We start from the raw sequence: 25,770 nt of genomic DNA on the forward strand, positions 1-25,770 counted from the left end.
TAATTAATATTTTATGATTCACGTCAAATAATGTTTCTAATACGTACAAAAAGCTATTCAACTTAAGTCGAGATGGCCGAACAAAATAATAACTCTAGGGTTTGAAAGTTCAAAAGGACACAATATTGACCTGACAATAGGTATAGCTAAAAAGATGGTTGATATTTTGAAGTCAAATATAATACATATGAATACATATATATAATAATTGAGTGTCACCTTAACGATGAACACAAAAATGAATATCTTGAATAAACATCATATAAAAAATATATATATATTCATCCACTTGAACCGAACTTTCATGCATATTGAATTTGGCTTGCGGTAGTTGGATGCTTTCATATATATATATATATATTCGTTCATCCGAACCGAACTTGCTCGATTCACCCGAATTGACACCCTTAATCAGACATCCATGAATATTCGTCCACCCGAACCGAATTTGCTCGACTCATCCGAATTGACACCCCTAATCAGACATCCATGAAAGCACCCAACTACCGCAAGCCAAATTCAATATGCATGAATATTGTTCAAATTACATGTTTATAAGAGAATTAACTTTACAAATCATTTATTACATGTGGATATGTAATATAAATAATATTTAATTCAAGTTCTAAACAAGTGTTTTGGAGAGATTTTGTTTATTTAAAAGTGATATTTTTAAATATTATTTGATGTTGGTGAGAAGTTAAAATCTAGATTTTTGAAAATAGAAGTTTAAAACAAATATAAGCTAAAGTTTAAGTGTTTGGAGGATAATTGATTCCAAACTTAATTTTTGGTTAAATGACAATCATTCTTTTAAACTACATAAAATTGATCTCTTTTAATTATTTAAATTTTGATACTTACATTATATAAAAATATATTTATATAATAATAATTATTATAATATTATGAATATTGTATCAATTTTTTTTTTTACTACATAAATTCTTGAAAAAATATGTAAGAGTAATAAAATATAAAATATAAAAAATGAAACAATTTGTATGAATACAAAACATATGTATAAAACAAAAGATATATGGTTTGATTAAGAAATCAGACATCCATGAAATGAAAGCAACCAACAACCGCTAGCCAAATTCAATATGTATGAATATTGTTCAAATTACATGTTAAGAACTTAAAGAGAACTCTTCAAATAATTTATTATACTGTATAATGATTTTTATTTTTTATTTATAGTGAGCCAACCTGCGGGCCGGACCGTTTTCAAACCCGTCAAACGTTGAATTTTTGGTGGCTGGTTCACTCTGTCGTAGATTGGTCTGTTAGACAACTCTAATTATACACTTCGTTTTGTAATATAATACTTGATTCAAAGTTGTAAGGAGTGTTTTGGAGAGCTTTTACTTATTTAAAAATGATTTTTTTAAAAAATTATTTTGAAGTTGATGAAAAAGTTAAAAGTAAAGAGTGTTTGAAAATAAAAGTTTAAAGATAATACAACTAAAATTTGAGTGTTTGTAAGAATAGTTGATTCCAAACTTAATTTTTAGTTAAATGACAATCGTACATTTAAAATCATAAAATTGATCTCTTTTAATTATTTAAAATTTTGATACTCATTACTATAAAAAATATATTTATATGATAATAATAATTATTATATTATGAATATTGTATCAAAAATTTATTGTTTTATTACATGAATGCTTGAAAAAATATATAAGATTAATAAAAATAAAATATAAAAAATGACAAAATTTGTATGAATACAAAACATATGTATAAAAAAATATGAAAATGTAAATTATATAAAAAAATACAAAATATTATTTAAAATATAAATTTTCGTAATAAAATATGACTGAAGTTTTATATATTCTATTAGAAAGTATTGAAAAATTATATGACTGAAAATTAAGTCAAATGAATCAAGTGAATACAATTAATATGATTAATATTTTAAGAATTTAAATGTCAACTAGTAATTTTAAACTCTAAACTAAAAAGTAGAAGCAGAAAAAATCATGATGCTATTGCTTTTAGTTTTTTACTAAAATTTATATAAGCTTAAGCTGAAGTTGGCATTCACAAACACTCAAAAAACATTAATATGGAGCTAAAATCTAAAATTGTTTCATAAAAACTCTTCAAAAAACTCCTAAAAAATAAAAGAATAATAAATCACATGATATAAACCAATATACGTGTAAAAATATTTCTCCTATATTTTTTATATACCTCAATGTAATTTGGAGTATTTTAATTCACTAGCTATTTTTATTTTATTTTTTATTTTTTATTTTTGAAAGGCGGCAAGTGGCATTCTAGCTTTTATACATAAAATATTAGTGTTCCTAGACCCAAACACCAGGAAAATAAATTTTGTGCCCCTTTTCACCCAGCCCAATTAGCATGCATGTACGAAACCTATTTTGGATCTGGGCCTGTAACAAGACCTGGCCCGAAAACATTATGAATTAATTTTTGAATATACAACCTAAAAGATAGTGATGCGTATTCAAAAAAAAAAAATCCATAGTCTCAGAGATTAATTTCATGATGCAGATTTTCTATTACATTCGACTCATGAAAATGTATTACTTTTGATGCCAAAATTATTTCTTTTTCAGTACTGTAGACGTGAAAATTGGGATTTGGTCGACCCGTCGAATAAATATAGATCTGAAAGATCGTCTGACAAGATATTTGATATAATATCTATATATATATATACACACATATGTGTATATATATATATATAGGTGAAAATTTAAAATGAGAGAAATTTATAATTTAAATTACTTCTAATTAAGGTTAATTACATATACCTCCCTAAGAATTATAATAATTACAAAACAAAGCCTAACAAACTTCGAAAATTACATATACTACTTCCAGGGACGTAGCCAGAAAATATTTTAACACTGGGCTAATTGATTCAATAAAAAATTAAAATGATTTTAAATAAATAATGTGAAATAAAAAAATAATAAAAGTAGTAATTTATATAAAAAACGTTTGCAAAATATTTAATGGTAGAAATTCTAAATTACTGAAGAAGTGATGATTCAAGTGAACTGAATCCAAAAAATCTTGATGGTCGTAAAAAATTAGAGTTTCGCATATATTATATATTAAATTTTCTATTCAGTCGGTAAGATTACAATATACTTAGAGAAAACATATGATTTTTCAAATAATATATAGAAATTAGAGCACATCATGAAAAAACTAATACGTAACCTACATAAAAAATACCTCATTAATTATTATAAAATAATGAAGAAGTTTTGAGGTGCAAAAGCTTTCTGAATGAATCCAACAAAATTTATAAATCCTACAAGTAAATATCTTAAAAACATGCTTTATCTCCAATTTTCCAACGAAAAAAATGCAAAAAAGGACATAGAAAATAATAAAAACTAAATAAAACCATCTTCTAAAAAAATATCAGAAATCTTCACAATTATTTCCAAGAAACTCATAATTACACACATCTATTAAATCAAGCAGTTCAAAAACAACAAAATCTAATTTTAAAAAACACAAAAAAACAAGATAAAAATTGAACTTTTAAAAGAAATGAAAAAAAACTTGATTATAAAAATGACACGAAGAAGGGGATGTGCTTCATCTAATTAATTTTTTTTTTTAAAAATAATTTTATAAATCAAACAACACAAATTACACAAATATATTTCAAAAATTGGATTAAAAATATATTTCAGAAAATATATTGGACTAAGTATTGGGAAAAATCAACATTTAAGAATACTTTTAGCTTTAAATAATTACATATTTATATGATACTAATACAATTATTTTTTTTAAAATGGGCTAGAGCCCACCCCAGCCTTGGGTGGCTCCGTCCCTGACTACTTCTTCTCAGATTTATATCAAGCATAAATTCACACCCGTTAACTTTAAAATCACATATACCTCCTTAGAGTTTTTTAAATACCTTACAATTTTTTTCTAAAAAAAATAAATAAATACCTTACAATTACCCCCATTTTGTGCATTAATATTTGAAATTGATTTTTGGCAAACACTACCTAAATACATTACAAGTACTCCTCAGCGGCAAATGTCTTCTTCTAAAAAAATAATTTAAAGTTAGAACTCGATTCAAAGATCTCATAACATGTTCGAGTCCAACTAGAATTTGAAAGTTTGAATGCAAACTCAATGATATTATATTTGAGTTGATCATTCCATTCCACTCTTGTGAATTGTGTTTAGTTTGCACTTTATTTATTTATTTATTTTTGAAATATCGTTCCAACAAATTAAGTCTTTCAAGTTTGAAATACAAGAAGAAGAGCGATGCATGAATTTGGATAGAGCCGACAAGAAGCGTGTCCGAAAGTTGGGGGTGGGGGAGGCATGAGATTGGTGGGGTGGGGAGCATATCATTCACATTTAATAGCCCAACAACTTTTTTTGGGAAATTCTATCACCACGAACCCATTCCAATTTCGACCATCTCTTTTAATTTGTATATATTTATTTTATTTGAGAATGAATTTTAGTTTATATTTATTATAAATGTATTTGAAATTCATCATAATAACTTGTATATTTGTCTGAATGAAATTTTTTCAGTTTTTCATCAATAAAATTTTGAAATTTTGTTAACAAACAGTTGAGAAGTGTTTCTTGGAAGTTTTCTCAAACGCTATCTTAATTTATCTTAATTGTTTGATCATTCAGAGCAAGGAAATGGAAAATTATGAAATCCGTACCTCGCCTTAGCCCTAACTAAGAGGAGTGGATCCATGTCTAAGTACGTGGACCCTGTGTTTCGAAACCGATCGACGTTAGAATCGAATTTCTCCTCGACCATATGCAATAAACTAGATATATAGATATATATGATTTATGTGTGTGGATAAATGTTCATCGATCCTCCTTTGAATTGCACACTGTTCATGAAAGGCAACATAAAAGGAACCAATTATTTGAGACACAAAAATTATGGTATCCAATAAGTGGGTTTGAGTTGGATTTCACTGTCTGATTATTCCAGTTTCCAGAAATCGAATGGAGCCCTCGTTTTAGGACAAATTTGTTTTGTTCCTCCAATAGTGACATGACACATCCATCACTGTGCCGGTAATTCAATATATAGCACCAAATTATCAATCCTATTTTTCTTCTAATTAATTGCCAAAATGGTTTAATATTGTACGTAGATTCGTCCTTTCTTAGATGGCTATGTTGTGTGGTGTTCCGTGTAACCAAGAAGGACGAAGCCAGAAAATTTTATCCTAGAGTGTGAAATTTTATTATTTTTTGTTTTTTTTTAAAAAAAAATAGAAAACCGAATTATTAAAAGAGAAACGCATGTATTTAAGAATTTAATGGTTCTGTAAGGGTTTTTGACAAATTACAAAAGGAGAGAGAGCGCTAAAATTATTTTACAAAATAAAAAAAAATAGAAAACCGAATTATTAAAAGATAAACGCATGTATTTAAGAATTTAATGGTTCTGTAAGGGTTTTTGACAAATTACAAAAGGAGAGAGAGCGCTAAAATTATTTTACAAAATAAATATTTCTCGATGAAATAATAAGATGTTGAGAGGAGTTAAAACTTAAGTCATGCATGTATAATAAATAACACACGCCCTTCAAAAGTTTTGCAACTATAAGAGCATCTGTAATGGGAGGTTTATAAAATATAAACCTTCCCTTAAAAACCACACCCCCATTACTGGGGTGGGGTTTATAAAAATTTTCAAAAACCGGTCCCAAGATTTTGGGACCGGGATTAAATTTTTTTTTTTTTTTATTTTATAATTGTGCGCACTTCCCCATGGAGAGTTGCTGACTTTTTTATTAAAAAAAATTATTTTTATTTTAAATTCTTTTTTAGTTTATTATCTATATTAATTTAAATTTAAATTTAAATTTTGTAGTTGTACTTTTGTTTGTATTTGTGTTTGCATTTGAATCTTTTATTTATCTCGTATGTGTATTTGGTTTTTCATTTTACCATTTTATGTAATTTTATAGTTTTTTAATATATCATAAATTTTTTTATTGAACATATTAATTAATAATATATACAAATTAAATTATTAATAAAAACTGAAATTGGGAATAAGAAAATATAATTGAAGATAGTTAGTTGATAGTGGGACCCATAAAAATATAGTTGAAGAGATTTATGATAACTGATAGAGGTTTTAAAAATGTGTGAGGTTTGTAACTTTTGATGTGTCAGTGACGTGGCAGAGCATAAACCCCTTGTACAGGTTTATGATTACGGATGCCCTAAACAGCCATTGGGTTTCATTATTTCAAGTGAATAATTTAGGTCGGGCCCTATGCTGTGAGAGAGTTTAGGGGTGGGCACGGGTCGGGTTTTTCGGGTTTCGGGTTATTCGGGTCGGGTACCCGATTAGTCGGGTAGTGTTTTACACTACCCGAAACCGAACCGAGATGGTCGGGTACCCGACTAGTCGGTTACCCGATTAAATCGGGTTCGGTTTGGTTCGGTTTCGGTTTTCCGCTTCAAAAAAAATGAAAAAATAGATACAACCTACAGATTAATGTAATAAGAAAGAAACTCAAATGTTATCAAAATATTATTTTTCAATGTTTACAATAACAAACTAAACAAAGAAATAATAAAAATACACAACAGAAATCAAAAGCATCAGTCTTTCTGTGAATAATTCATATTTATTCAAATTCCTACAACAATATAGAGAGGCTTCTGATCTTCAATATCTTCCGATTCTTTCAAGATACCTGCTGCCTGCAAACCAAATCAGTGGAAGAAATGAAAATTCCGAATGAGATTAATGAGAAACTGAAAAAATCATCTTTCTGATCAATTATGATCAATTGTGAAACCTGAAATTAGTGTAAGGTGTAGAAATTGGCCGAAAATATTTTTCAGATTACACAAATATCTATCAAATATATAAAGATTCTAACACTTGAGCACACTTACCCGTTACCAGAGCAAGAAGCAAGCCGATAGAAGCAGGGGAAAAATGAACTCGAACAGTCGAAGTCCAGAAAACTCTTCAAGCCGATCGAAGCTGAGGAAAGACGAACTCGAAATCGATTGCTTTGGCCTTTGATTGAACTCTAGAAGCTGAGGATAAAATAAAGAACTCAATTGCTTTGAATAATTGAATCGATGAGTGAACAATCTCAAGATCCATGGAAGAACGAGGGCAGGCTGGCGGCGGCGGCTCTCTTGAAGAGAGTCTCTTCTCACTTCTGCTACTAGGTTACAGACACCCTCCAAAAATAATCGGATAATGGGCCAAATAAAACCAAATAATAAAAGCCCATATCATTTTTTTAAAATATATATAAATAGTCGGGTACCCGATCGGATAGTACGGGTAGTGTTAAACTACCGAAACCGAACCGACTAAATATATCGGGTTCGGTTATTACCCGAACCCGACTAAAAACCGAACTACCCGTTTTATCCACCCGATCGGTTTCGGGTCGGTTCGGGACCCGAAAAACCCGACCCGATTGCCCACCCTAAGAGAGTTACAATAAATAAATATATATATATATATATATATATATATATATATATATTTTTGATATTATGGGCCACCACCATGGACACCTATATGGGCAACATCTGACGTGATATATATATACTTGAGCTAAATATATTTTAACAAACTAAATCGTATAAAATGAGAAAAATTATAATTTGGTCAGGTAACTTGCACATTTTCTTTTGTCAAATTATATCAGTCAATTCACGTTCTGAGTACGTTAACTTTCATTATCTTTTTTTCACATTAATTTTGGTCATTTTTCACCGAATTGCTGACTTAGCAACTTATATATATATCAAAATTTTCAAGGAATAATTCATGATTCAAATGAAATAAATGCGAATTAGTTGATCACGGCCGTAAATTAACCGAAAACACGACCTAGATTTTTTTAAACCATACAAGCTATAACATGACCAAAACACAATTTTAATATACTATGATTATACTCTAAACCTGATAACACAATCCAATAAATTAAAAAAACAAAGTTGCTCAAAAATTGAAAACATGAATATATATAATTATTTTACGACATCAATTTCAAGAACAGAACAGACAATGGGGCCTCATAGTATTGAATGGCATTCACCAACTTTGATGAACAGACACACACAGGACATTTAAATTCCTTTAAAGCCAGCAGGGAACCCAGTTCAAAAAATCTTCATTTCAATTCCCCAATCTGTTCATTGTTTTTTTCCACCAAATTATACTGTTCTTCTGTCTGAAAACACATATATACATAACACAATATTATACTACTACTGTGATTCTTACTATGGGGTGGTTGCTGCTGACATTTTTGCTATTTTCGACATGTTTAATCTCTGAGGCTCCAGGTATGTCCAAATTAAATCATAATTTATAGACATTTAATTAATGTAACATTTTATTGTTATATATGTGTAATAATGATATTTGGAATGTTTTAAGATGATAATAAATGTCCCAGCATTTGTTATTTAATGCTATATATTATGATTTAATGCAAGCATGGTTCTGGCCGGGGAAGAGAAAAGAACACTAAGATTCCATGGAGAATATTATTGCATATATATGGGCTAAGAATTTAAGCACCTTTTATGATTTGAAAACATTATTTTCTCTCTTCTCCATCTTTTCTATATTATATTATATATATATTTGAAGAATCAAGTTACGATATTTTCTTTTGTATTAGTGGTTGAATAAATTAAATATATTAAGCATCGACAAGCTTATAAATCATGAGCCTGAATGCATATACCACTCTAAGTTAGCATATAGCTGTGAATTTGTCGGTTTCTCTTTGCATAAGATGATAAGCTTTCTTGTCATTTTTCAGTTCCGGTGGGGCATTTTTTAAATTCTATCACAGAAAAAGAACTGGAAAGATGGGGTTTTTTTAATAATTTTTTTTTTTTTTCAAAAAAATGACTTTGTAGGAAAAAATTTATATATATAATTTCTTGGAGCCAAAATGGTGGGTAAAAAGAAGCAGGAAATGATAGAATTCTGCCTAGTAAAAAATGTACCTAGTAAAGGTGAAAATCAAAAAATCGCTAGAATAAACATAAAATGAACTTGTCGAAACATATTGTTTGAAAAAGTTTCTAAAATACATTTCTCAACTTTTTTTTCACAAAATTTTGTGAAAGAAAAGTTGAGTAGAGTTTCTAGAAGCTCTCCAAACACTACCTAAATGTGTCATTTAAGTATCTAGGCACCAATATGTGTTCTAGAATACTCCCCGATCGATCATGCACCATCCCGCGCACCGGTTACTATATTTTTTTTATTGATAATAAATGTGTATTTTAATTTATATCAATGAGAATGCTGTGATTGAAAATTATATATTGGGCATACCCGGAGGATATGGTTACAAACCTTGTAGTTATTTTTATTGTAACTTGAATGAAATTAAATAGTTCTACCACTAAAAAAAGAAGTGAAATATTGCTCTCTCATTTTCTCCATTGATATTTTCAAAGGGGAAAAAATCATTGTCCTTGGCATATACAACTTCATAATTCATTTATTCAACTCTTGTTTTTGCAGAGAGGAAAACTAGAAAACTCATGATGACCCATAATAATGTTATAAGCACGACCACAGCTGCTTATAAGGTTTGTTCCTTGCAATAAATTATATGGTTCCAACATTTATATTGACCTTTGAAAAGTAACAAAGAAAATCTTTCTTCCATGTATGTATATATATATATATTATGTATACTTCCAATATTTCCTAAAAAAATAAAATTAACGGGAAAAATTATCTTTGCAAAATTATTTGGGAATGTGAAATATATTTAAAATTTGGATGTGTCAACCTCTTTTGTAGTAGATGTAATGATATCTCAAAGTATGTTAAGTTTAATTATTAGTTCTTAAATACGGTTATTTTAACATTTAATGTTACAATATATTTGCGGAAATTGTATCAACTCCTCTCAGCTCATGAAAATCGAAAAAAGGCCTCATATGTAAATTAAATCAATTGCATTATATTTAAAAACTTGTGTTATAAAAAGCAGGCATAAAAATCATTGCACGAGGGATAAATGTGCTTGAGTTTTGAAAACACGGGGGTTAAATGTGGTTGATTTTTTTGAAAACGTTTGGGGGTGTAAAAGGCTATTAATTTTAGGGAAAATTGCTTTTTTGGTCCTGTTTGTTTGTCACTTTGCGATTTTGGTCCTTTATATTTTCAGATTGCAGTTTTAGTCCGCTATCTTTATTTTTTTGGCAATTTTAGTCCTTTTTCCGATGTGGCGCTGACGTGGCACCAATTCAATGCTGATGTGGAGCTGACGTGTACAGTGCCACGTCAGCATTTTCGAAGAAAAAGGACCGAAATTGCCAAAAATCGAAACATACAGGACTAAAACTGAAATGTGAAAACATAAAGGACCAAAATCGCAAAGTGACAAACATACAGGACTAAATTTGCAATTTTCCCTTAATTTTATTCAAAAAAATTTGTGATTTTTTGAATTTGTATGACGATTTAAAATTCTTTTTTCCCCAATATACTATTTTAAAATATAATTCGGAAATGACGAAAGGTGTGTTGAATATTGTCTCACATCACCTCTTGAGCTAGCTTTTGAGATGAGTTAGGTCCAAATCAATTTTTAACATGATATCAGAACCCAGACCCTCCGCGTGTGTTGGACATCCCATAATTAGGCTGCCTATAGTTAGGTCACCCGTTAATATCTCAACGCTCCAGATGTTCATTCATGGGCGTGTGAGAGGTGTGCTGAATATTGTCCCACATCACCTCTTGAGCTAGCTTTTGAGGTGAGTTAAGTCCAAGTTTCATTTCTAACATGGTATCAGAGCCCAAACCCTCCGTGTGTGTTGGATGACCCATAATTGAGCTGCCTATAGTTAGGCAACCCGTTAATATCTTCATGCTCCAGATGTTCATTCCTGGGCGTGTGTGTGTGGAGGGGGGAGGGGTGTGTGTGTTGAATATTGTCCCACATCACCTCTTGAGCTAGCTTAATTTTGAGGTGAGTTAGATCCAACTCAATTTCTAACAAGGTGAATATGAGATAAATGACTTGTAAATGATAGTGTGTTAAATATTCTATACTTTTAAAATTGAAATATCATAAAACTTAGTGCATGTTTTTATTGTTTATACTTTCCTGAATAATAATATATCCCGGGAAAATATCAAGCCAACATTGCCTAATATTCTTAGTGTAGGTACTTTATAATAGCTTGAATTATATATATGTTTCCCTCAACGGATGTAACTATATATAACTAATATACAGAACTCCAAGAACCAAGCAAATAAATCTCATGGTCCCAAATCCGATCTTGATTCATCGAACAAATTGATAGGAAGCAAAGACGGGCATTTAGTCGTGAAATCGCCAACAAAAACCGAGAAACGACGACATTCCACAGACACCGATGGTCAGGAGAAGGTAGACATAGTCGAAATGGATTATACTCTTGCAAGAAGAAAGCCTCATATCCACAATTAATACTTTCAACAAATTTAGTTTTCGAATGCACATAATATATGATTATTTTAGTTTATCATAATCTGCATGTTTAGGTAGTGTTTGCAACTATGTACTACTTGATAATCGATTATTAATTCATGGAATTCAAGTATGTAAATGAGTGAATTTGAACGGAGGAAACAAGTTATTGGAGGGAGAATTGTGTGCTTATTATATGTTTTGTTTATTTGCCGAATAATCACATAGTTTATCTTTGTCTATATAATTTGTCCCTACACTATTTTTTTTTACCAAAATTATCCTTATTTGATACAGATATTATACTTTTGTTTTATTTTTATATTTCGATATTTCAAATTACAGTTTAGTCCATCGATAATTTTTACAATTATGATATTGCTCTTATTTAAATATAAATCAAATTAATTACAAAAATATTATACAACCACGCAATGCGTGCATCGATCAATATTCAATACACTAGTCCAAATAAAAGATCATGTTTGCAAATGCCTAAAGAAAGCTATTATGAGATTTTTTTACAAAATTTTTCTGACGCGGTGCAGATCGATTTCACCCTAACGTGGAGCTCAATTGTCTAGTGTCACAAAAAAAACTTGAAAATACAAGACTATAACTCAGTTTCAATAATATGGAATACCAAAACTTGCAAGGAGTCAAAAATACATAAATAATTAAAACTCCAATTTTTTCCCATCAATAATATCACAATATATACATATTAACACACACACACACACACATATATATATATATACACACACACATATATATATATATATATATATATATATATATATCTCTCAGAAAACTCACTTATCGTTTCACAAACATTAAAAAATGTCAAGAAACATTAGATAAATGCGGAAAAAATACATTTTTAGTCCTTATACTTTCATATCAAAATACTTTTGGTCCCTAAACATTTCAACAAAAAACTTTTAGTCCTTAAACTTTAAAAATGGTAACAAAATTAGTCCTTGCCATTTATTTTATAGTTAAATATATTTGTGAGGACTAATTTATGATATTATTAAATTTTAGGGTCTAAAAACAAATAAAATTAATAATAAAATATTGTGAAAAAAAAAACATAAAAATAGTAAATGAAACTATATTTTTTTAAAAAATGTTTTATCTTTATTTTAAAACTTTAAAAAAATTAAAAACTAAAATTAAAATTAAAGTTTCAACTTTCAAGATTAATTTGTATACCATATGTATTTTTTATTCGTTTTAATTTATTATTGATGTTTAATATTTACAAACATAATTATATATATTACATATATATATTTGATATTTTAAGAAAATTAAAATTTATCTAGTTCGTATTTTATTATTAAATAAAAGTAAATATTTAATTAAATTTGATATCAAATCAGTTATTTAGTATCAAAGATATTAAATAAATTTTATTTTAAAAATTTATTAGAAAATACATTAAGAAATGTGCTTATTAAAATATTTATAAGATATTTAATTTTAAAAACATATTCGATTATTTTTATGAAAAAAATTTATATTCTAAAGTAGATATTTTATGTTTAATAAAAAAATCGTAATAAATTTTATTTACATATAATAACATCATAAAAAAGAATAAATATGTTACTCAAAAAAAAATGTTTGTATTGTAGATATTATGATCTTTATTTTTCATGTTTTTTTTATTTATTTAGGTCTATAATTTAAAAATATAATAAATTAGTCCCCAAAAATATATTTAACCATAAAAAAACTATAAGAACTAATTGCGTTGCAATTTGTAAAGTTTAAGGACTAGAAGTGTTGCTTTGAAATGTTTAAGGACCAAAAATATTTTGATGTGAAAATATAAGGACTAAAACTGTACTTTTCCTGATAAATGCTTATGTAATGCCATTACGGAAATGTAAGCCCAAAGAAAGAGGAAACGAGATAATCGATGTGAGACCATTACAAAAATAATTGAGACGTGTATAATAATAATAATAATAATAATAATAATATGATCATAAAATTAATCCTATAAACCATATATTTGAACGGTGCAACAATCATTCAGACAAAAAAATCAACTAAATATTGTCTTGCACCTTGATGAGTCCCTGATTTGTCATATTTGTGCGTCATAGATTTGATGTTTTCCATTTATTTGAGTACAAACATGCAAGCTCAGATCTGATATGAGGTGAGTGAGTGAGTCTATTGCCTCATTCTTAGGTCCAAAACAAGGCTAAAAAAAATTCATAAATTATTATTAATGTATGTGTGCCATAAATTTTTTTTTTAAAATTTCATGATTTTCCAAAAAAATAAATAAATAGTATCAGTCATTTTTCTCTCGAAATCTGAATTTTTAGTCACATCGCAAGATAATTAATGGAGAACGACTTTTGGGTTTCAAAACTTTCACCACTCTATTTCATTATTGATTCTTGGATTTCATAAACTTACATGTTATTTTATTTTGGGAAAATTGCAAATTTAGTCCTGTATGTTTGTCACTTTGCGATTTTGGTCCTTTATGTTTTCACATTTCAGTTTTAGTCCTGTATGTTTCGATTTTTGGCAATTTCGGTCCTTTTTCTTCGAAAATGCTGACGTGGCACTGTACACGTCAGCTCCACATCAGCATTGAATTTGTGCCACGTCAGCGCCACATCGGAAAAAGGACTAAAATTGCCAAAAAAATAAAGATAGCGGACTAAAACTGCAATCTGAAAATATAAAGGACCAAAATCGCAAAGTGACAAACATACAGGACCAAAAAAGCAATTTTCCCTTTTATTTTTCCCCTAATTTTTCTGATTTCGTTAGGAATGTTGTGATATTTTATTCGTGGGTATGATTAGGTATAGTGTAAGAAGTTTTTTCAACTGATGCATTCATTTTTTTGAGTTTCGTATATTATCAAATAATTGATGTTTTTGCTGATAAAATAGCAAAGTTTTATTTAAGTGATTATTTATAACATTTTAGTTTATTATTTAATGACATTATAAAGTTTTGAGTATTATATATATGTTTTTATTATAACTAGTAAAAATCACGTGCGTTGCACGTGAGAACAACTTTTTATTATCGATAAATGTTGTTGAATAAATTAGTTGAAATGAGAAGAGATAAACATGCAATTAGTTAATAATCTTCATGATATTTAAGTAAATATTAAATTCAATGTAATATGATCTTTACAACATTTTTTTATAAAATGATTACGAATAATCTTTGTTTAAATATTTTATATGTTACAAGTCTAATTAAATCTATAGACGTTATTGCAAATAATGGTTATAACAAAATACGAATAAGTTTGCCTCTTTACCAAAAATTATAACAGGCGGTAATAATGCAACTCAAATCTTTTAAACCGCACAGCAATCAAGCGTCATGGTTTTGTGAACACGTTTGGGCAAGTCCAAACTCGTCTTTTTGGGGCAGGTTTAATACAAGTCTAAGTTTAGAACTGGTCAATTATCATCTCTTTATTAAAGTGTTGTCGTTCTTTAAATAAAGTATATTTTATAATAATTGGTAATATATACTATTTGAAAGAAAAACTATTAATGTTTAGTTATGGAATCAATATATAATCTTTAATATTTCAACTAATAAAAAAATTTACAATGTTTTCGAACAATGTAACCCCCGAGTTTCAATAATTTTTTTCATTTATGGTCATCATTATTTTATATCTACATTAAATGTTTAGAATAAGACATTATCAATAACTCATGTAAGATTATAAATATAGTATTTAATGTAGTTTTACCTTGTCATATTATTGATATTGAAACCTATGCAATTATTACAGCTAGTGTTTTTTTATTGTTTTTTGATTATGCTTGTGCAATTATGGTTTGTTTCTTATCATGAATTCGTCTTATTTTCTAACTCATGTATGTATGTTTTCAAGCAATATTATTTATTCTGTATTTGTTAATAAGTGAGATAAGTTAATTAAATTAAATATTTATTTTGTAATTTCTTATCTTATGTGTTGATTATTTATTTTGTGACTATTGATTTATGGAAAACAAATGTAATATAGATAATGTATTCTAAACCTTAATTTAAATTATTGTGCAATTATTTTTTCCTTTTATATTTTGAATTTTTTTCTCACTTTTTTTTTCCATTTATCATCCGTTTTTTATTTCTTTATGAAAGAATCAATATATACATCATCTTAATAGAATTTTTGTGATGACGTCTTTTTCTATCAATCATTTACATTTTGCTATCGTTATTATTTTATTTTTTCGTTGGACATACTTTTTTATTACTAAAAATTTTTAGTTACAAATATAACAATATATAATTTCATCGTTTCCAACTACATTCTGGTATGTATCGTCATCTATTACTTATATGTCAATATCGTTAATGATTAATGTAATTGTTGGACATCCTCTTTTCTTTTTAATTTATTATTTTTTAAAATCTAATTATTTCCTTTTGCTTATAATGTTTTCGTTGCCGAAATTTTTGATTGAATTTTCAATGTTATTAGTTAAAAACGTTTACATTTCATCTTTTATTTCAACTTTTTTTTTCTGTTTTGAGAGTAAATGCATATTCTTATTTATTTTGGTGTATTTAATATTTTTTCATTAATTGTAAGACTATCTCATAATTTTTTTAATGGTTTTAGCTTTTATGAAGAGGAAAATTAGTTAAATTTTTTTAATTTCAACTTTTGTATATATGATATGTGTGTGTTGGTGTATTTTTTATTTATTATTTTAGATTAAAACTTTACTCTACTTGAATTGATTTATTTCAACATGAGTGTGTAATTTAATTAACATATATATATATATATATTAATAACTTTAAAAATATAATAATATTTTATATTTAAATGAACTCATGATATAATTATTTATCTCAATAGGTCCTTACACAAATTAAAATATGTAAGATTTTTTTAAAAAATACGTTTATCCAATCTACAAACAAATAAAAATCAAATATCTGGTGTTTCAATCTATTAGTATTTAATTAATATTTTTGTTGAATTTTTTTAAAAAATATTTGTGGAAAAAAAATATTCACTTTATATACAAAAAATAGAAAATAAAGTATTTTGATATTTCATTTTTTTTGGAAACTGAATCTTTATTATCTAATATGCACATATTTTGTCAATTTTGATCTTATCATATTATCTACAAGAAAATAGAAAATAAAGTATTTTGGTATTTCAATTTTTTTGGAAACTAAATCCTTATCTAATATGCACACACTTTGTCAATTTTAACCTTATCATAATAATCAATTTTACATATATTATAAATATTGATTTACGTTTATGCCCTAGCTAAAATGTTGTTTTTACTTTCATAACCCTATATATTTTTATAGGTTTTGCTTATAGTGTAAATAAAAGGATAAAGTTCTTATTTTACAATTATAAAACTTTAACTTTTTATTCGTGAAATAACTTTGATCTTTTATTTAAATAGGTATAGATATAGATTAACTTTATAATATTTTGCATATTTAGTTTTCAAAAACTCTCTTAAATAATTTTTAAAAAGTTGAAAAATTATTTTTAAGTTCGAATCAAGCCCTAAAAATCATAGGTACGACAATGCAAACATGATATAGTGATCATATATATTCATCTTGTAGAATAAAAGGCTTAAAGGAGTTGAAAACTCATGAAAACAAACAAAAAAATACCTTCTAGACCGAAGCATCGAGGCCCAGGCATCCAAAAACAACATCGAAACAGAATGAAGCAGCGTTCCTATTTTCCAGATCCAAAGGCTCAGAGATGCAGATTTTCGGACACAGGAACAACATTGGCTCAGAAACCTATCTATATCGGGCTTTATGCGTCGTTTTTGATCCGTTAATGATATAATGTTATAAATAAAAGATGATGACTAAATTTTCAAAAACAGAAGCGACACTTTTCATTCTTTTTTCATCCAATTATTATATCCAAACAACACAACAATACAGTGCTATGTATTCAAAGAGACTTTGGAACATAGATTTGAGATGTTGGAGTGAACGACAGTCGACAGGGGAGAATTATTGAATCATAAGACGAAGAAAATTCATCTGAAAAGAGAATCAACATTACTCTGTGATTTTTATTATTCTACTTGAATAATTATGATGAGATTTTGGTATGTCTATGTATTGTACGTTTGATTATTTCATTATAAATTTATTGATTGTTTTTAGATATTTACGTATCTTGATTTAATTTGAATTTCATGTTTTATATATTATTTTGGTTACTATTATTTATTCTTAAAATTTATTTGTGTATTCATATTTTAACTGTCTTTTATTTTACTGATCATAAATTGAATGTTAAATTTATTTGAAATCTGACACTTAGAAAGGAATCTTGAATAGGATTATAGGAGAACACAAGCTATGATTTTTTCTAAAAGTTCGCGAGGCCTTATAATATTTTCTTTAAGTTCGTTGGAAGAAAAACAGAAAACTTGATTACATTATTTTAATATTTGATTCTTGATAATGATATCAAAATTAATATTAGAATAATTAAATTTATTCGGCACTCGAAAGAAACTTAAGGTTTCTTAGTCTATAAATTGAAATAGATAGATATTATAAATTGTATGATTTATATGGATGAAAATTGGGTGACATTTTTTATTTGGAACTCGTCTCAAATCGTATATCCCAAAGTCTTCCTTGAAGTTCTGTATTATATGTGAAAGAACATGTCATGCACATTTCTTTTGAATTGTTTCCTTATTGCATTCAAATTCTATATTTATAGTTTTGCCTTTCTTATAACAAGTTTTAAAATTGGTAATATCTGTTATATCTTGATTCGAAATATTTGATTTCTGATGATATATTGTTTTCATGCTTTGTAGGATCTTATTTATTGAAATATATTGAAGATCTATTTATAAGAGTGCTTGGACCGATCAGAACAACAACGAGAGAGAGAACGAGATAGAGAGATCAAAAGAGTAAAACGTAGAGAACAAAATACATAGAGAAATTACTGAAGAAATTCTAGAGTATTGAAGATCTATCATTGAAGAATTTCTGAAGAGATACAACTGCTACGTTGTGTTGCCGAGTAGTGTTGGAAACACTGAAGAACACACGAGTGAAGTGTTGTTCAGAAAGTGTTTCTTTGGTTTTTGTTTTTCGGTTTAGAACTTTCTATTGATTTTTTATTCTAGTTCTTACTAGTTTTTAGGAAGTTATTTATTTTTTCAATTTGTTGAGAAAAGTAGTTTTTCATAAACAATCACTAGTTGGTTTTTGTAAACTGATTTGATTTTCTAGTGATTATTTCGCCATGAGGCATCGTACAAGTACTTAGTACTTGTGCATAAATATCTGTGTGCTATTTTTTTTGCTGTTAGTTAATTATTTTGCTGCATAGTGTTTTCTTGAAGTGTTGACAACACTGAAAGATAACACACTCTCGAAAAGTTTTCTGGTATTTCTGTGATTTCATACTGTCCAAACCTTACAATATGCTTTATTTTACTTTATTGAAATGATCTCAAACATTATTTTTTAAATTAAGTTGATATTATTTTAATAGATGATATTATCAATTGTATGATTTTAATGGAATATAATACAAGAATCATCATGCGATAAAAAGGCCATATATGGACGATGAAGGAGCTAGGTGGGAGTGATCAGTTAATTATATAATGACATCTTGCCATTTTAAATGATATATATCTTCATGCATATTAATGTGCTGCTTAATTAATTGAGAATGATAAGATTATGCGGAGAATCAACATAATATATAAATTAATGATATAAATTAATAACAGAAACATTATTTATGCTACTGGTAATCATTGACACGTGATCATTTTAGAAAAACATAGACACCATAATATAGAATAATTAAATTAATACATTAATTTGGACGCATGAGAATTGAATATGTCTCTTGAGAAGGTAAAATACAAGACATCTTACCTCTTCCCCTCAGTTGTCCGCTCCGAAAATAGCTTAAATATTACCCATCTTCAACTCCTGGATACATACCTTATATATGCTTAATAATTGGATCTTAAGACGTTCACAACTTATAGTTTAAATATATATATATATATATATAAATTGTTTAAGCCGCAGGTGCCACGTTTGATCCATCATCGTCATCGTCATCGTCATCGCCCTCGATATCTCGGCGTATTTTAAAATAAACCTCGGACTCATGATCTTCTTTGATAAATAATTTCTCAAGACACCCTTGTTCCTTGCCACTAGTGTACACCATCTTGACTGAACACAAGAACAAGAAGTGTGACTAAAATAAAGGCGAAGAATTGCAAAATTATTGATTTAATTTCTAAGTGGCTTCAAGTCTACTAGGGTTTGAGGAGTTCCCCCAACGTATTTATAGCATCAATGAACAAATTAAATATTTTCATGATCCCTACTTTTACCAAGGACGTAATTCTTTCGTATCCCAACTTTTTAACTTTAGGACATTTTTCCCTACAATGAGGCCATGATGGCATTGACTTATTGTAAACCGAAAGGTCGCGAGTGACATGTCAGCACTCAACAGCAAGCAATGTACTCAAAAATTTAGTCAAATGATCTATACATGTGATTACAAGAATATATATAAAAATTAAAAATTTTCAAAAAAACACAGATAAAACTTGTAAACTTTTTAGTTAGAATTAAGGAAATTATTATTATAAGTGTGGGGTTGGTGTTAACTGAAATTTGTATTATCCTAAATGGCAAGAAGAAATAGTTAGGGGTGGAATCGGGTCGGGACCCGTCCCGTAACCCCCTTACCCGATTCCCATCCCGATAGGAATTGAGATATTTTTTTTCTCCCGATCCTGCACCCGAGATGTGTTGGGACCCGAATGTTCGGGATTCCGAACATTCGGGATCCCGTTGTTCGGGAGAGGGTAATCCCGAATAATATTTTTTTTAAAAAAAAATTATATGAAAATATTTTTTTAAAAAAAATTATGAAAAAAATCAAACAATTTCTTAATACATTACAAATAAATTAAAATTTCTTTATATATAACCATTAAAAAACTAAAACATTTTTTTAGTACATTACAAATAAACTAAAACAACTACTTGATTAATAAAAAACATATAATTATTCATAATAAAAAAAACAAAATAAAAAATTATAACTCAATGTTAATATTAAAAACTATAAATATAAAAAAAATTATATGGTATATAATTATAAAACATTAATATTAAAACATAAAATTAAAAAAAAATAATTTTTTTAATTAAAAAAATATTATTAAAAAACATTATTTTTATATTCGGGTCGGTCGGGAATCCCGTCGGAAAGGGTTGCCTATCCCGATCTCGATTCCGACATTGATCGGGTCGGGAATAATCTCGAACACTAGGAAAAAATTCGGAACGAAAAAAATTCGGGACAAGAATGGGTTGAAAATCGGAACGGGTAGAGATTTTTTAAAAATTTGCAACCCCTAGAAATAGGTGTGCATGAGGGAAGCTATGGGTGTGCACATCCTACACGTGGTGAGCAGCATTTGAAGAGCATTTACTCGTGCAGATTCGTGTGTACGTATAAATATTCTTCCAGCTCATGATGGAGAGTCAAGTGGGAAGTCAAACTAATTTCAACCCTTTTGGTCAATTGAGGTTTAATGGAATTGCTTAATTTATCGAGGGTTTCCTTAAGCTTTTGCGTATATTTAGATATGACAAATTTTTCCTCGTGGGTTTTTCGAGATGATTTAATATATATATATATATATATATGACGTATTCTGAATATGAGTAGGATCGGAAAATATTGTAATTTTGCTCATTTTATATTGTTTGTGATTGTACTTTTTATATATGCATGTTTGACAAATTTAATTGTAATCCATAATCTTTTGCTTTTTTCTCACAATTTTAGTGTTTTTTTTTTTCTGTGTAGTACTTGTTTAGTGCGTATATGTTGCTGACTTATTGACTTGTCCAGTACACTTCAATGAAAAAAAATTTAAAAAATGCGAAATAATGACAAATTACACTGAATAAAAAAATATTTTATTTCCAAAAAAAGGAAAATAAAGGAAGAAAGATACATGTTGTAGACCCATAGTCGAGTGTGGATTTGCTTTTGTAAAAATTAATAGTTTTTTTTTTCGGTTTTCTCATGATACTCGCATATTTACTTATAGAGTAACACTCTTGCATGTGAGACAGGTGAACCCTACCCATATTTATAATAATAAGTAAAACTTTTGGCATAAAATGTAATACTTTTTAATGGATAACATATATAAGAGATCCGTTTAAAAAAATGACCCTTGAGACCGTCTCATAGGAGTTAATTTTTGTCTTATATAAATTGATAATGTACTGAAATTGTTTTGGGAAAATGATATTTTTGTTCATATAACTGGCAAGTTTTTCAATTTGGTAATACAATCAGTCAATTCATAATCTTGCAAACGAAGAAAAAAATGAGAAACTTGCAAATTACAAAACAAAAAATGTAATGTTTTTACAATAATCCAAGACAAGTATTCAATGAAAAATTGATAAATCACCGTCAAAATGAAATAATCAGTTTTCGGTTAATCACACGAAACTTAAATGATAAGAACATGAGCAAATCTTATTGAGATATAGGAGTATAAATTGCAATACCAAGCTGATTTCCTCCGCAACTGACTTCAGTCTCGACTGACTCCAGCTTAATTTGCAATACCAAGACTGATCCAATCAACGCTACATCGGTTGCTTCCCTTCTTCAGTTGATCTTTCCTCAGCTTCTTCCATTTGTTCAATTTGGTGTTCAGATTAGCAATCAGTTTAGCTTCTCACTTCAGTTTTGGGCAAGACATAAGTTCCCACTATCAGTCTATTTTTCTCAGTTCAGTTTAGGTCTTCCCTCAACTGATACCAGCCAACTTTGTAGGCACATCATTTTAACAAAAATATATAAGTAATTCCCTTGTTTCGATTATATACCAATGTATTTGTATATATCTTGTTTTTAATAAATAAATTTGGTCGAAAGCAGGTTGCGAGATTTTTCATATGCAAAAAATTTTGATTTCGTAAAGTGGCGATATATAAATTGCTAGCTTAACCTTGTATTCGTTCTATGTGAGCCATGAGTATTACAAAGTAGTCTTGACATCATGCTCAACCTAATTAACTTCTCAAACAATTTTGTGTGTATAATGAAATGAAGCACCCGAAAATAGAATTCTTAATATATAAAATTATTTTGAAGGGCTTATTTGGTCGATATTGTTTTGGCCATCGACCAAATCAAAGAGATCATCTCCAATCCCAAACCCAAGCATCCTCGCCATGTCTTTAGCCTTCAATCTCGGCTTAGCAATGCCATGCTCCTTCAACCAAGAGTATGCGACAAACACCTTATTCATCACGAATAATTCGAGGGCCTCCGGGTTGAATACTATCCCCGTTCTCAAACTCATCTGCCAAAAAACCACATGTCACAAAATTTATATGTATGAAGTATACCAGCTAGTCAAATGTAACACCATCGAGTACTATCGGTACCATTCATCGCGAAATCGAATGTTTGTTAGACCCTCAATGGTTTAAGTGCAAGTGTGCATTGAGAAGGCACGAGTCTAGATTTTGAATAAGATTTTGGACGTTACCTGATGAGGTACAAGCATGGCGGCATAGCGCGCAAGCTCGCCTGCTCTCCAGTCCAAGACAACAGGGAGCCATGGGTACGTAGCATCCAATCTTACAAACCATAGCCTTATTTCAGGGAATTCGGACAGTTCTCGTGGATCACCTTCGTCTTCCCTAACGTAATTAATCGTAAAGCCGATGGTACGCTCTAGATAACCCTTTGGATTGGCTGCATAATATATATATATACTAGTACTTCAGCGCACGCTAATTAAGTACATGTTGTTAGAATATTTTAATAGGACAAAGAGTTGTATTGCACTCATCTATTCTAGACACATCGTTGGACAATATGAAATATTTAATTAACGATATACATTCAAAATCATATAGAATTTTGTTTTCACAAAAAATCTAACTACTCTTAAATATCACAAGCTGGAGGCATATGTATTAAAGCACATGCGCTTGTCTAAATATATAGTCACCGTTGATGGGACCAAAAGTTACTGAAGGTAGCGACCGCGGGTTCTCATTTATAAAAAAAAGTGACCGTAAAATTTACGACATTAACCAAGTGGTACCCGATTCGGGAGACGTTATTCCGGTGGCATTATGAAACGGGGACAAGTCGAGGCGGGTGATGTTATGGTTGTCGATGAGTACCTCATACCGGCCCTCGGACGGAGGCATTGGAGGAGGTGCTCTTGATGCATCTACATATATATGATTATTTTTACATGACAAAAAAAATAGAGCAAAATATATTATGTACAAATTAAATTAATATTCTCACACTTACCATTTTCATCGTCGTACAAGGAGAGATCATAGCTCCCAGAAGGATTGAATGAGACCGAAAGGGAAACGAGCCTTTGGGGTACTTGGGCAGTGAAGGTGGTGGATTTACAGTGAAAAACTGGTGGATTAATGGTGGAAGAGGGAATGGGCTGTTTGAGTGGACAAGAATGTGGATAAAGAGGTCTTATGGAAGCCATTTTGATGACTCCCCTTCGCTCTTATCCCATTTAACTTCTTTTTTTGTTTTAACTTCAACCACTCCACTTTTGTGGACTTGCAATTCCACCTCTATGACCCCTTTTTTTTTTTCCTCCAAATATTATTATCTATAAATATAATATTAATTACTCCCTCCGTCCCAATTATATTATCCACGTTTCCTTTTTTGTTTGTCCCAAATATATAGTCATACACCATATTTAGTAATATTTTTTTATAATTCTTTACTAATATACCCCTATTAACTACACCTTGAAAATTGTGCAAACATTTTTTAATACATTAAATAAGGATAAAATATGAAGTTTATATAAAATTTACTTTTTCAATAAATTTTTCTTAATTCGTGTGAAAACTAAAACAAGACAACATATATGAGACGGAGGGAGTAAAATTAAATCCTTCTGTGTTTGGTTCAATGGATTTTTTTATTCCAAAAGCCGTCTGTTATGACGGGGTTAGGCGGACCTCTACACATTTATTGCCAAAGAAAAGAAATACATGAGAGTGGAATACACCAAAACCTCCCAAGAAAAATCTACACAAGAGAATTAACAAAAACTAACAAAGTTATTTAGAATTAATCCTAACATAAGGAATCCCAGCTCTATCCAATCTACAAATGCACCGAAGTTTTCCATGAATTTGCCCATGTACATAAGGAATCTCAGCTCTATCCAATCTACATGGGCAAATTCATGGAAAACATATCATAATAAAATAAATTCATTTTAATTTAATAATATTTTTCAATCAAATTATGGATAAAATATTAATTATTTAGTATAAAAATATAATTATATATTATTAATATTACATATATAATTTATATTTTTATATATAAATGTATATTTTAAATTTATATAAATATATATTATGGCGGGGCGGGTCCGGGGCAGGTTTGGCCAAACCCGAAACCCGCCCCGGACCCGCTTGTGGAACCTCTTTGACGGGTCTAGACCCGCCCCGTCGGGGCGGGTTTGATGCGGGGTTAGGTTTGGACCCGACCCATTACCATTCTTAAAATTGACGACAAAATGATAAATTGCAAATTTACGTTTTTTATCCTTATCATTATAAATAAAAAAATTAATATTGTATTAATTATTAAATTTTCTTTCATTTTAAATTCAAACCACAAAAAATAACTTAAAATTTGATAATTAAAATATTAATAAATATTTTGAATATTAATTTTAATGTTAAATAAAAATTAGTAAAAATTACAATATTATTGTTAAATAAATAATATATTACTAATTAATAATAAAGTACGGTGAATAGTAATTAAATTAATTATTAAATTCGTTATATTATAAATTATATTCATTTATTATTATTTTAATATTAAAATATGGTGAATAGTAATTAAATTAATTATTAAATTTGTTATCTTATAAATTATATTTATTTATTATTATATTAATTATTAAATTTTCACTACTTTCAAACTAAAAAATAACTATAATATAAATTAAAATATATAAAATCCTTAAATTATTAATTAATATATAAAATTTTAATTTACATACCACAAAATTTTAATTTTAATTTCCATACCACAAAAAAATTAACGAAAGTATTGATTAATATATTTAAAAAATTAAATTTAATGTTACATTAAAATAAAATTAAAATAGTAATA

General features: G+C 28.4%; 2 protein-coding genes across 2 annotated transcripts; one reads left to right on the forward strand and one right to left on the reverse strand.

The window, feature by feature from the left end:
* The first annotated feature begins 8,166 nt into the window (after positions 1 to 8,166).
* On the forward strand, positions 8,167 to 11,526 carry LOC140873432 (uncharacterized). The gene is made up of 3 exons (XM_073276540.1): positions 8,167 to 8,352; positions 9,554 to 9,621; positions 11,286 to 11,526. Exons 1-3 carry the CDS (start codon positions 8,292 to 8,294, stop codon positions 11,499 to 11,501), a joined length of 345 nt encoding a protein of 114 aa, XP_073132641.1. The 5' UTR covers positions 8,167 to 8,291; the 3' UTR covers positions 11,502 to 11,526.
* Positions 11,527 to 22,560: 11,034 nt separating this feature from the next.
* Positions 22,561 to 24,142, reverse strand: LOC140873430 (protein CHLORORESPIRATORY REDUCTION 6, chloroplastic-like). Its single transcript, XM_073276539.1, has 4 exons — positions 23,908 to 24,142; positions 23,690 to 23,821; positions 23,126 to 23,334; positions 22,561 to 22,936 (listed from the first exon to the last, which is right to left on the reverse strand). Exons 1-4 carry the CDS (start codon positions 24,101 to 24,103, stop codon positions 22,715 to 22,717), a joined length of 759 nt encoding a protein of 252 aa, XP_073132640.1. The 5' UTR covers positions 24,104 to 24,142; the 3' UTR covers positions 22,561 to 22,714.
* Positions 24,143 to 25,770: the final 1,628 nt, after the last annotated feature.

The sequence above is a fragment of the Henckelia pumila genome, unplaced genomic scaffold, assembly GCF_033568475.1.
Source record: "Henckelia pumila isolate YLH828 unplaced genomic scaffold, ASM3356847v2 CTG_550, whole genome shotgun sequence".
Classification (NCBI taxonomy): domain Eukaryota; kingdom Viridiplantae; phylum Streptophyta; class Magnoliopsida; order Lamiales; family Gesneriaceae; genus Henckelia; species Henckelia pumila.

Excerpts from the sequence above, each read along its gene's own strand:
- LOC140873432 (XM_073276540.1), top strand. The coding sequence starts at position 8,292 with ATGGGGTGGTTGCTGCTGACATTTTTGCTATTTTCGACATGTTTAATC. Across the intron at positions 8,353-9,553 it reads TTTAATCTCTGAGGCTCCAG|AGAGGAAAACTAGAAAACTC; the intron begins GTATGTCCAAAT and ends TTGTTTTTGCAG. Across the intron at positions 9,622-11,285 it reads CGACCACAGCTGCTTATAAG|AACTCCAAGAACCAAGCAAA; the intron begins GTTTGTTCCTTG and ends ACTAATATACAG.
- LOC140873430 (XM_073276539.1), bottom strand. The coding sequence starts at position 24,103 with ATGGCTTCCATAAGACCTCTTTATCCACATTCTTGTCCACTCAAACAG. Across the intron at positions 23,822-23,907 it reads CTTGTACGACGATGAAAATG|ATGCATCAAGAGCACCTCCT; the intron begins GTAAGTGTGAGA and ends ATATATATGTAG. Across the intron at positions 23,335-23,689 it reads AATAACGTCTCCCGAATCGG|CCAATCCAAAGGGTTATCTA; the intron begins GTACCACTTGGT and ends TATATTATGCAG.